General features: G+C 29.7%; 2 protein-coding genes across 2 annotated transcripts; one reads left to right on the plus strand and one right to left on the minus strand.

The window, feature by feature from the left end:
* Positions 1–484: 484 nt before the first annotated feature.
* LOC130667370 (blue-sensitive opsin-like) lies at positions 485–6,016 on the plus strand. The gene is made up of 6 exons (XM_057468881.1): positions 485–664; positions 748–842; positions 3,036–3,146; positions 3,913–4,172; positions 5,312–5,430; positions 5,503–6,016. Exons 1-6 carry the CDS (start codon positions 485–487, stop codon positions 5,707–5,709), a joined length of 972 nt encoding a protein of 323 aa, XP_057324864.1. The 3' UTR covers positions 5,710–6,016.
* Positions 6,017–9,076: 3,060 nt separating this feature from the next.
* Positions 9,077–11,550, minus strand: LOC130667849 (uncharacterized). The gene is made up of 3 exons (XM_057469719.1): positions 11,415–11,550; positions 10,125–10,229; positions 9,077–9,438 (listed from the first exon to the last, which is right to left on the minus strand). Exons 1-3 carry the CDS (start codon positions 11,484–11,486, stop codon positions 9,310–9,312), a joined length of 306 nt encoding a protein of 101 aa, XP_057325702.1. The 5' UTR covers positions 11,487–11,550; the 3' UTR covers positions 9,077–9,309.
* Between the last annotated feature and the right edge of the window lie 672 nt (positions 11,551–12,222).

Consider the following 12,222-nt stretch of genomic DNA (forward strand, 5'->3'; position numbering starts at 1 on the left):
TATTTAAATTTCTGGCTGAAATTTTCAGCATAGTCATAATTTTACAAGTATAAACTATTGTTGCCACGAGAAAGAAAAAATTTAGAAATAAAAAATCTAAATTTCAATCATTTTTAATATTTTCAAAATTCGCGAGCGACCTCTTAAAAATGTTTTATCGAGTTGATTTTTGGAGAGGCTTCTTAAAACATTGTAAGCCAACAAATTTTCATAAGAGACTCGAAAAAAAAAATAGTCGGTTTTTTTTGGATCACCCTAATATATATATATATATATATATTTTTTTATTTATTTATTTAGTGTATTACAACTGCGCATAAATTGTTGTTATTCTTCCCTTGTGATGCGCAGCTTCCCACTGACTACCCCCTGTGGTTATAAATGATCGGTTTATATATAATAGCCGTAAATTTCATATACTTGTCATAGTTACAATTCAGACGACGTGCTCGAAGTACTGAATGATACGAAGTAAATATAAAAAATGACCAATCATACAAACGAAATCAAAAATAATGAAATTATTTATGACATAATTACTGCAGTACTTGGTTTCATCGGAGTTTTTGGAACCTTACTGAATTTATTTGTTATCATTGTTATTATTAAAGATTCATCTAAAAAACTTTGGATACCTATAAACATAACAGTGTTAAGTCTTGCAGTATGTTTTCAATCATTAACATTTTATTTTTGATAATAATAAGACTTTTTTCCGATTAATATTCAGTAATTATTTTTTTCAAGTCCGGGGAATTTTTAGTAGGTCTTTTTGGAGATCCTTTTACTTTTACATCAGCTTATAACCGTGGCTGGTACTGGAGTTATGACACTTGTATTTGGTAATACGATTATTTTTTATTATTCATTAGAACTTTTTCATTCAAAATATTCACAATATCAGTACTTTCATAAGTGACACGCGATAAAATAAGAATTTTCAAATACGATAGTAAGGCTGTGATGAAAAATTTTTAAACGTCAAAATCCCGTAATTCTACTCTGATGTGATTATTTAAAATCTAGTCGATCATCGTAATTAATTAAAAGTATTTTCATCTTGTTATTACGATTATAGTAAATTTTATACTAATGAATTTAATAGATAATTTTCCATTCTCCATTGAAATGTTATTTCGCTAACATTAACATGCACGCAAATATATTTGACCGTATTTGATTTTTAAAACTATTTATGATTGCAGAAAAAAGTGCAAACTGAATAATAAAAATAAGCATATCTCTGATTAAAAACTTCAATATTTTTTTTTAACTTCCCGCTAAGAAAATTGTAAATTTTCAAAAATTCGGGAAGTTATTGGTTTCGGTCCGATTTACGAAAATCGAATTTCCATCAGATGTCGACGTTTCGAGGTCCTAGGAAGCTATCCTGACTAATTTCACGATGATGTCCGAGTGTATGTATGTGTGTACGTACGTACGTATGTATGTATGTAAATATTCATAACTCTTGAACGGATGAACCGATTTTGATCGTTGAGGTGTCATTCGACGCGGCTTGTTGATGTCTTGAAGCCGTAAAAATTTGAACTTAATCGGTAGGGTGCGTTCAGAGATATTTCAAAAATAAAATTTTTTCGAAAATGTTTTATTTGGATAACTTTTAATTTGCTCGATGGATTTATTCCAAAATCTAATCAGCTCTAAAACTCTATAAGCCGCGTCGAATGCCACCTCAACCATCAAAATCGGTTCATTCGTTCAAGAGAAACCGTTGACGAAAGAATTAAAAAAAAATTTTTTTTTTGGTTTTTTCGAAATTTCTCAAAAACGACTCGATAAATCGATTTCAAAATTTGATCAGCTTTAGAACTTGATAAAACACGTCGATTGCCGCCTCAACCATCAAAATCGGTTAATTCGTTCGCGAGATATCGTGGGAGGAAGAAATGCTAAAAAATGGTTTTTTACAAAACAATGGCATACAAAAGTATTTGCGAGCTCAACGAGCTCGAAAACAGCGGGAAGTTTTGGGGCTGGCCCGCAGGGTCAACTGACAGACCGATTTTTTTTTTTTCAATGGGTTTTAATCGTAGTTTTTAATGAGGGGCAATATGTAAAAATTTTTTAAGCGCGAAATCTATCTATATTTGTGACACGCCAGGACGAATAATTTTTTTTAGCCTAAATTTTCTAAATAAATACATAACTTATTCAAAGCAATTAGGAGAAGGAGGGGGGGGGGGCAAAACGGGGTACCCTCAAAATTTTATATTTTACATAGTTTTTAAACATTCCAAAATCACTTTTGTAAATATAATTGAGCGTTATTTTTAATTTTTTTTGTTAAACTTTTTTAAAAATTAATTGTCAGTTGAAAAATATTAATGACTTTTGTTTTATGATAAAAACTATTAAAAATTTGTTTTTCTTCTTTTATATCTAACAATCATGTAAAATATTATTTTTCTTTATGTAAATTACTTACAAAAAAATTTAACTTAATCAAATTCATTTAAAATCAAGAAATTTTTTTTTTTTACCTTTTTTAGGGCTACCCCATTTTGCCCGCAAAAATGAAAAAAAATTTTTTAACGGTAACTGAAAATTATTCTTATTTGCTTTGAATACCATTAAAAAAAAAAAAAGATTTAGTGTAATAGAGTTGGTAAACTTGGTATTTCCTTCAGTTTCCCGTTTTGCCCCTCCCTCTCCTATAATCCGCTAGCAATTTACAAAAATGAATAAATGTATATTTTTTCTACTGATAACGTGTAGGTTTATATGTGATGATAACTAATTAATTAGTAATAATTCCTGGTAATTGAACAAATATTTATAGGGGTGATTTCTCAGGGTGCAAACGTAAAATGAATTCGGATCTATTTTTCTTTCAGCATCAAAAGTAATAAATTTTTTGAGAATTATTTTATTACTATTTATTACCTCAAGGGTAGAAAAACAGCGAGAGATCGTCAACAAGCTTAATTGTTTTATATTAGTTTTATTATTGCTAGTATTAGTAGTATATGATTTAATAATAATTTTGTTATTTACTCTTTTAATTATTAAAGGTACGCTTGGTTTATGTCAACTCTTGGCCTCTCCAGTATTGGTCACTTAACAGTAATGGCAACTGAAAGATGGTTTATGATTGTTAAACCAATGTATTTATTAACCATAAAGTGAGTAAGGGAAAAAATTATTTTTCATGATACCAGCATCGATACTTGAACTTTCAGTGTCACTACAGCCAGTCGAAAGAAGCTAATTTCAGTCCGATGTCGCGAATTAATATTAGCAAACGCGTAAATTGCGAATGCCTTCAGTCAGCGGGCAGAAACATACTTGTTTCGACCCTTGGGAAGAAACAAACTTGATTCGACCCTTGGGAAGAAACAAATAATGTTTTTGCCCACTGACTGAAGGCTTCCGCAATTTAAACTGATACTTGTCGTTTAAAATTCGATTAAAGTAGAACAAACGATTTTTATAACTGTGCGGCGCTTGATATATCTAATTTGATATTTTCCTGAAAGCTGAGAATTTTTCTCATAAAATATATAATTTTCACGAAGTGCACATTTTTTGTTTAAGCAAAATTAATAGTTGTTTAAGTGCATGATGTTGAAGTGTGTCATTGATTTTATAGTTTTATCAAAATGTAATAATACGTTGAGTGACAAGGGATAAAACAAAGCGATTTCAGACGAGAGTGAAGTTGGCTGCCCGAGCCGTAGGTGAAAGCTGACATTACCCGCAGTTTGAAGAAGTCTTTCATCCTGTGTTACACACTATATTTTTGTGTCGTCTACGGCTCGGGCAGCCAACTTCACTCTCGTCTGAAATCGTTTTGTTTCATCCCTTGTCACACAATATGCTATTTATTCTCACTTACGTTCAATATTTATAGCTAATAATAACAATAACTCATTATCAACATATAATTAGATCATCTTGGATTCTCGCAGTTTGCGTATGGATTTATGCATTTTGTTTGAGTTTACCACCGCTTGTCGGATGGGGAAAATATGGTTTCGAAGCAGCTAATCTATCGTGCAGTGTTTTATGGGAAATAAATGATCCATCAACCCACAACGATACTTACATTGCATTTCTTTTTCTCTTTGGGTTCATCGTACCTGTTGTTATTATAATCACTGCTTATATTGGAATCATCAGTAGATTAAAGAAATCTAAAAAACTCCATGGTACATTATGAAAATATTACTTGGGCTTTTATAATTTATTGTCTTAGAATCTAGAATAATAAAAAAAAAAAAATAGCCCGATATTATTTTAAAATTTTCAAAATCCTTCGACTAAATAAAAAAAATTTTTTTTTTATCGAATTTAATTAAACTATACAATTAATTTTAAAATCAACTAAAAAATTTTTTAGATAAGTAATTCTGCTCTATAAAAATAATATCAAGTTATAAATTTTTTTTTATTATTTCAATATTTATTCACCTCAGAAAGCTTACTAACAGATCGAATCAAAGTATTATTATTAGATATAATTATGTACGATTGTATACAATTGGATCGGGCCATTTTTTCTATCCAATTTATATATAATTTTTTACAATTGTATAAAATCTTTTTTCATCGGGTATCGAAAAATCGTCGGCAAATCGATAACTTTAAAAGAAAATAAGGTGAAGCGAGCCTGAATCAAGTTTAATTTTTGACCCGGGACTCCACATACGAAAGGAATAAAGTAGAGGTACCATTTGTGGCCACTGCTCCATTTTTTGACATTTGATACTTTATTTTAATTAATGAAAAAGTGTAAAATAAAATTGCCATTTTGATAGCGGGTTAAAAGTATCTTTGAACACATTTTGAAAATTAATTTTGTCATTGTGTCTTTTACAAATTATTTTATTAAAATTTTTCAAGTGTCCAAAACTGGCTCTAAAGTGGCCAAAAATAGTACCTCTACCCTAGAGTTTCTATTTTTTAGAGTAATTTCAGTAATGTGGATTTTATTACAATTCGCACACACCAATCCGGAGTTAATAACATAAACTTTTTTCGGAGTAAATTTCACTCCAAGAGGATTAAATAAATAAAAAATGATCAATAATACATTCACTCAAGGTTTAATCCGCTTTCACTCCACAAATTTCTTATACAGTCTCGAGTTTTATACATATATGTACATTGATAAAGTATATAAGAATTAAAATCACCTTCCCGCACACGGTTAGAAATAGTAAATAAAAAACTAGTTTGACTTTCCCTTGCCCTTAAATTTATAATGTGATTTAAGTACAGCTACAGCTCTACAAATATTTTAACGAATGTAAAATATTAATGATTACTATTATACTTAAATTTCTAGCAAAGGCAGTGGGAAAACGTGAAAGAAAAGTAACAATAATGGTCGCAGTTATGATTACTGCTTTTATGGTTGCATGGACGCCCTATGCAATGTTTGCACTGGCGGCTCAATATTTTTCTGTAAGTTTATTACTATTAGTGTTATGTAGAGAAAAAAAAATATCTAACGAGTAATTATTAAAAACTTTTCAGTTTAAATTGACGGGTTTAGTGTCAACGATACCGAGTATTCTGGCGAAGTCATCGATTTGCTACAATCCGATTATATACGCGGGGTTAAATCCGCAGTTCCACAAAGCTCTTAAAGAAATGTTTAGAACTCGGGATACTATACAAATAACGATGCCACAAAAAAAAAGAAAATTCAGTAACCTTCAAACAAATACAACTAGAGTTTAAATAGTTGTAAACTAGAGTAGAACACATCCAATGCTTTGCGTTTGAAATATTTACAGAAGTTAAAAAAAAAAATGTTTCAATTTCTATTATTAATTAATTAATCATCACAAATTATTATTGGGGATATCAATCTGCACTGAGAGAAAAAATCGGTTTTCTGAACTAAGAAATCGTAGTTCACAGACGACTCAGCTATTGAAGTCAGTTTCAGTAACTAATATGCCACAGTAAAGTGCTCTACGACTACATAGTCGTTCTTACTATTTTTAGTTACATATACTAAGATAGCATTAATGAACATAACTAGTTTAGGGAAAGTTTTTATTACTATCAGTTTAAAGTTAACATAACTATAATTTATATTGTAGTAAGCAATTTATTCTTAGTCTAATAAACAATAAGATTATTGTGATGTTAATAATGTATACTTAGTTCTTCAAATCATTTATAATTGTAGCCATAAGAATTTGTGTCTAGATGTACACACTAGAAAATCGAATTTTCTGAGAATGTACTAATTGGACTTATTGTAACTAAACATTCGTAGTTGCCATTTCCATAAGTAAGTATTGCAAGAAACAAAATTATTTAGCGATCTGTACTGCAGGTTTTGGTTCATCCTTACTAATTTTTTTTTTCTTTAATAGTCAGCATTTATGTGATCAATACAGAAAAATTTTTTTCTATTACCTTAAATGTACTTGATGTTTTTCTATTATAACAAAAATTATTTTAGGATACCTTAATGTTAAACATTAAGGTCTTAATGTAATTTAGTAAATACTATATTACAATCAAAAATGATACTTGTCACTCTGTCGAATAACAGAGAAATACTTATACCAGAATTATTCTCAAGCTTGGAATATAATACATCTGAAATAAGTTTCTTACCAGGGACACTACAAAAGGTGGGCGCGATCTAGTGGCGAAAACCGAACTACTCCTGCTGCTGTTGCCTTGCTTTGATGACTTCCCTCTCCTCCATGTATATCTTTTCTCCCAGGAAATTTATCCCTTAGTTTAAGCAACTATTCTGTTTTGGTTCGAGCATAAAAAGTTCTTGCGTTAAATAATAGTACTCATTCCGAGAAATTTTATTTTCTTCAAACAAAAAAGTGCAGATTGCTACAAAAAACTAATACATCTTGCTTCAAAAAAATATCTAATATTGAGAAATAAAAACTTCTGTAACAAGTCCAAATTTATCTTGAATTTTTTATCTCGAATCGAAATATTTTTTTTCAAGTCAACATATTCTCACGCTTAAATAGAAAAATTTTTACCTTTTTAAAGGGTTTTAATTTCTTAATATAGGAGATATTTTTTGTAGCCAGATATGTTAGTTTTTATTGACAATTGCATTTCTTAGTTTGAAGAAAATAAATTTTCTCGGAATAACTACTATTTTTTTAATGCGAGAATTTTTGTATGCTTCAACAAAAAAAAAAAAAAAAAAAAAAAAAAAATTGTTTAAGCTAAAAGAAAAATTTATTGGGAGAAAAGATATATATTATCTTGATTAATTTTTACTTTAATAAATAATTCCGAATTGATTGGCAACAAAAAATGTTTACACGCCCTTTTGGTATAAAAAAATATTTTTTTTTTTCACTTTTTCAATCAATCTTCACATTTTTAACAATTCGGAATTGATAAGCAAAAAAAAATGTTTGATATGCTTCTTTGGCTCAGCAGAACCAATAAGGCGTATATTTTGCAATACGCACTTTTGGCATTAGGAACGCAATTTATAGCCAGGGAAACTAAATACTAATGGTATTCATAACTATATTCTCCTTTGAATTTTTTTTTACATTTGATTATTAGTCAGCAGAAATATTCTATAATCATTAAATTAACTAGAAATCGATTGTTTAGAGAACTAAGATAAAATAGTACGGTTGATACTTTTGTCAGTAGTAAAAGGAACTAAATAAATGCAGTTCTATGAGACGACAACTATACTCTTATAGTTGAGTCAACTATTGAAATTATTTCTACCAACTATCACACAGTTACTAAGCTAACATAGTTACAGTATCTAATTTATGTTAATCGAGCCAATGATAAAGGTAATATTGTGTTCACTACTAAGCCTTGATTTAAAAAGATTGAAGTTTTGTAGTGACCATAATAAGGCAAAAATAGTTTCTTAAGTTTAGTTAATGTAACTATTTTTTCGTGCTGATTCACACTAGTATATAGTTCCAGTAACAATAAAAATTGGTTAGGGAGACTATATTTTTATATCTGTCGCTGAATAGTTCAGGTTACTAAGCACTTTTCTCTCAGTGTGCCAATCACGATAGATAAGATGCAAAAGCAAAGTAAATGATGAATAAATTATTCTTGAAATTAATCAGTGGAATTCTACTGTTTAATATACGGAGATCTAAATTCCGCATAATTAAGATCTGTGTAGATATAAAAATAATTAAATGGCATCTACGTAATAAAAATTAAAAAATATATATACATATATAATATATAAAGATATATAAAACTGTAAAAATTTAGAATGTAGATTTTGGAAATTATTTTGTAACTGAATAAAAAAAAAATTTGTCTATCGGTTGACCCTGCGGGCCAGCCCTATAACTTCCCGCTGTTCTCGAGGAGCTCGAAAACATTGTTATGAATACATTTTCGAGCTCTTCGAGCTCGAAAACACTTTTGTATGCCATTGTTTTCGAAAAAACCGTTTTTTAGCATTTCTTTCTCTCACGATATCTCGCGAACGAATTAACCGATTTTAACCCAGCGCTCTTTAAGGGGTAACGGTAACCGATTTTCAATTCAATTTAATTTACGGACAAACACTAGAAACCTAAAATAGAGAGTCTTTAGCGTTTTTTAAAACTTTAACAAAGAGCTAGAAATTTCGTATTTTCAAAAATTCTAATTCGTCTCCGAGAAAAATTGTTTTAAAATTCTCATTTACTCAACGAGTGCAACAAAGATAGTCCCATTTATTTTTCTGAGTGTGAGAAAGAGGTCCGGTAGCGTATCCCCTTAAGACTCTAAAAATTCTTCAATTCGATTCACTTTTCGACATCAACTTCATTTTAAAAACTCCAACTGTTGAATGGGCATATATTCTACATAACTTTCTCAGTAAATCAAAATATATTTTATCAAATTACATTAAGTTAACTTAAAATTGAAAAACTCCGTGCAAACTAAAGCCAAATACACAACGGCTATGTAAAGAAAACAGTTCAAGCCATTAAATCAAGTGAAGTGTTGTGAAATACTGACATCGACGACTTGCTCAAGACAACATACAGATTCAAATGCACAATACAAATCTACCAGCAACGAGATTATGTTAAAAAAGTTTTATAGTCTTAATGAAAAATAAATCTTTGAAGATTAGTTTGCGTCTTTATTTATTGATTGTGTAAAACCAAAAACGTACATGAATGATAAGATATATAAACACAGACAAAAAGTAACTTTTTGATGTGACTGTTACAATTGATTTACTTTCAAAAATATATTGCATTAAAATCTGCATCTTAGAGAATCGGCTCCGGAATAATAGAATTTTGTACTGCCTGTATGGAATTATATATCGCCATCATTTCTTTTCACCACTTATGGCGCGTTGGCCGCCATTTTTCCCTGGTTTTTTCTCCAGTCACGATGAGACATACAGTTGCCTTGAAACCAGTCACTGGAGCACGTAAAACCTTCGCAACAACCGTAACCCTGCGAGGAATGACACTAAAACAAAAAAAAAATTAATTTTATTAATTTTTTATAAGTTTTGGAATTTTCGTGCATTTCAGCAAAGTAAATAACACATTGCTTTTTGTGTTTGCTTATGGTTGACAATCATTTAGACATGATTGTCGCATGATCTTGCCTTATTATTTTTTCTGCGATAAAAAGAATAATAATCGATTCGCTGTGCGTGTGACTACACCGCCAGACAAAATATGAACTACGGGAGGCTGTCAGAGTATGTTTTTATACGTATGTCAATAGCAAGAAACATAAAAATAAATAAATATTACAAATAATAGTAAAAAAAAAAGTTACATAAGAAATATGTGACAGTTTTATGGTAATTGCAGTTTTGTTTTTTTATTCAACGAATCAACAACAAGTAAGTATAATGATAAAAAATGAAGAAGAATGCAGTAAACGTTTAGATTAAGTTGTTTGAAATTCATATCAAAGTCAAAAAATGATACTAAAGAAAAAATCATAATGAAAAATAAATAATTAAATGATTATCTCAATGTAGTATATAAATATTTATTTAATTAATATATGTAATAATAGCCTCCCGTAACGCCAAAAGTAACCACTGCGTACGCTTCAGTCGATTTAATTTCCCCTACCATGGCTTCACTCAGAACGAATGGGTTTTATTATTTACGAGTCACCAATAAAAGTTTACTTACCCATTTGCCGGGGCATCCTTCCTCAGCTGCACTAGCATAAAGGCCAATTATCAAGAAAATTGACAATAATAATAGAATTACTTTCGACATTTTAGTTGTTTGATTCTGGAAAAACGAAATCATTGTTGAAATAAATCATTCTGTATGTACTATAAAATTTGTATAAAAAATATTAAACATATTTTCGCAAGATAATCAAATCGATATAAAATGTTTCGAGTAAATTTTTATTTAAGTTTTATAACAATATTTAATATCTGACACGATAAAAATTTACTCACATAAGTTTATAAAAAATTACATTACTTTAACCTTCCGTTACACACGATTAGGTTGAGTGGTGTTGTGCAGGGAATCGCCGTATAGCGCGTGTAACGAAGGGTTAAACACCAAAGTGTTGAGTTGTTTTTATATAAACTACTGTTGACTATTGTACTGTAATTAGAATACTGTAGTCCTACGGTAGATTTATCGTAAGACTACAGCGAACTTAACCCTAGACTTGCAATAGACTTTACCGTACAATTACAGTGGATTTCACCGTAGATTTTCTTAGAGTAGCAAGTGTTTGAGTTGGCTCGCAGAGTCAACTATTTTCCGATTTTTTTTTTTAAATCGATTGTTATAGGAGTTTTCGGGGGCGTAAGAATAAAAAATTTTCAGGATTTTTAACCAAGAGACCTAGAGATTTGAACTTTGAAATGATAATTACCTACGAGAAAAGGAAATAGATGGTATAAATTTTTTTAAAACACCTGGCGGAGGTGTAAAAAAGAAAATTTTCACGTCTTTTGACCTAAAAACCCACAGACTTGAAATTTTTAATGATTATTACCTATGATACGAAAAAATGAATGTCGTTAATTTTTTTTGTACTAATCAACCTCTTTGGTGGTTTGTTAGGACGTAATAAATGAAAATTTTGAACCCTTCAGTACATGCGTGTTTTGACTCACGTTATTTACTCTGGCAGTGAGAAAAAATTTCATGTCTCAAAAAGTCTCATTTTTCCACAAAAAAGAGTTTCGAGATACTAAAAAGCTATTCTGACTATTTTAGAAATGATTTCCAAAAGTATGCTATGACGAAGTATGATTAGATCACAGCTATGTGACCTTTTCATTACTTCTATCTGATGAGATCTGAGATATAATATTTACGGTTTAAAAAAAAAAAAATTCAGGCATCAAGATGTCTATGAAGATATGGTCAGATATGAACAGATGTATATACATGTCTACATGGTTTAAAAAAAAATAAGATTATAGTAAATAACATGAAATAAAATACCTTTTTACTTATCGGCAACGTGAAATAGCAAACTTGATTGAAGGTGTTTGTTGTATATTTTTCTGGATTCATTGTTTCAACGCGTATTTATACGCCTCGACTATCGTCTTAATTTAATTAATTATTCATTTTTCTTGTTATCGTCAATTTAAATACTGGTATATTGCGAAATTGTTGTTCAATTAAACACTAATTACTTAATAAATAACTCATTAAGTCCCATAAATAATAATCATGGCTAAGGAAATAATTATTTTCAGTAATTTATTACAAATAGATAATTATTGATTGAAAAAAAAACCAATAATAAAATTTAAATTACTAAATTAAAGAGAAGATTTGTTATTTTTTAGTGTTATTAAAATTCAACTAAAGAAAAATGATTAAGTGTATGATTTTTTTAATCAGGTTCAGAATTCTAGGAATTTGGATATTAATTAATTTTCTTTAATTAAAGTTCTCTAAATTCAAGGCAGACCTCTTCTTGTTAAAAGCTAGACCCTTCAAATCTGATCCCTTCAGACATGGACAGGTATTATCAGGCCTGATCATGTCTAATTTCAGGCCTGATCATACATGGACAGGCATGTTCAGGTCTGATCATTTTCTCCCGGGTTATTTATTACAGTGTAGAGTAATACATACTTAAAAAATCTGGACATCGGTTAGCCCTGCAGACCAGCCCCCAAACTTCCCACGGTTTTCGAGCTCTAAGAGCTCGAAAACATTAGTATAAATACATTTTCAAGCTCGAAAATACCTTTGTTTCTCTTTTTTATGAGCTTTTTAAGCTCAAAAGGGTTACGTT

The sequence above is a fragment of the Microplitis mediator genome, chromosome 5, assembly GCF_029852145.1.
Source record: "Microplitis mediator isolate UGA2020A chromosome 5, iyMicMedi2.1, whole genome shotgun sequence".
NCBI classification, from domain to species: domain Eukaryota; kingdom Metazoa; phylum Arthropoda; class Insecta; order Hymenoptera; family Braconidae; genus Microplitis; species Microplitis mediator.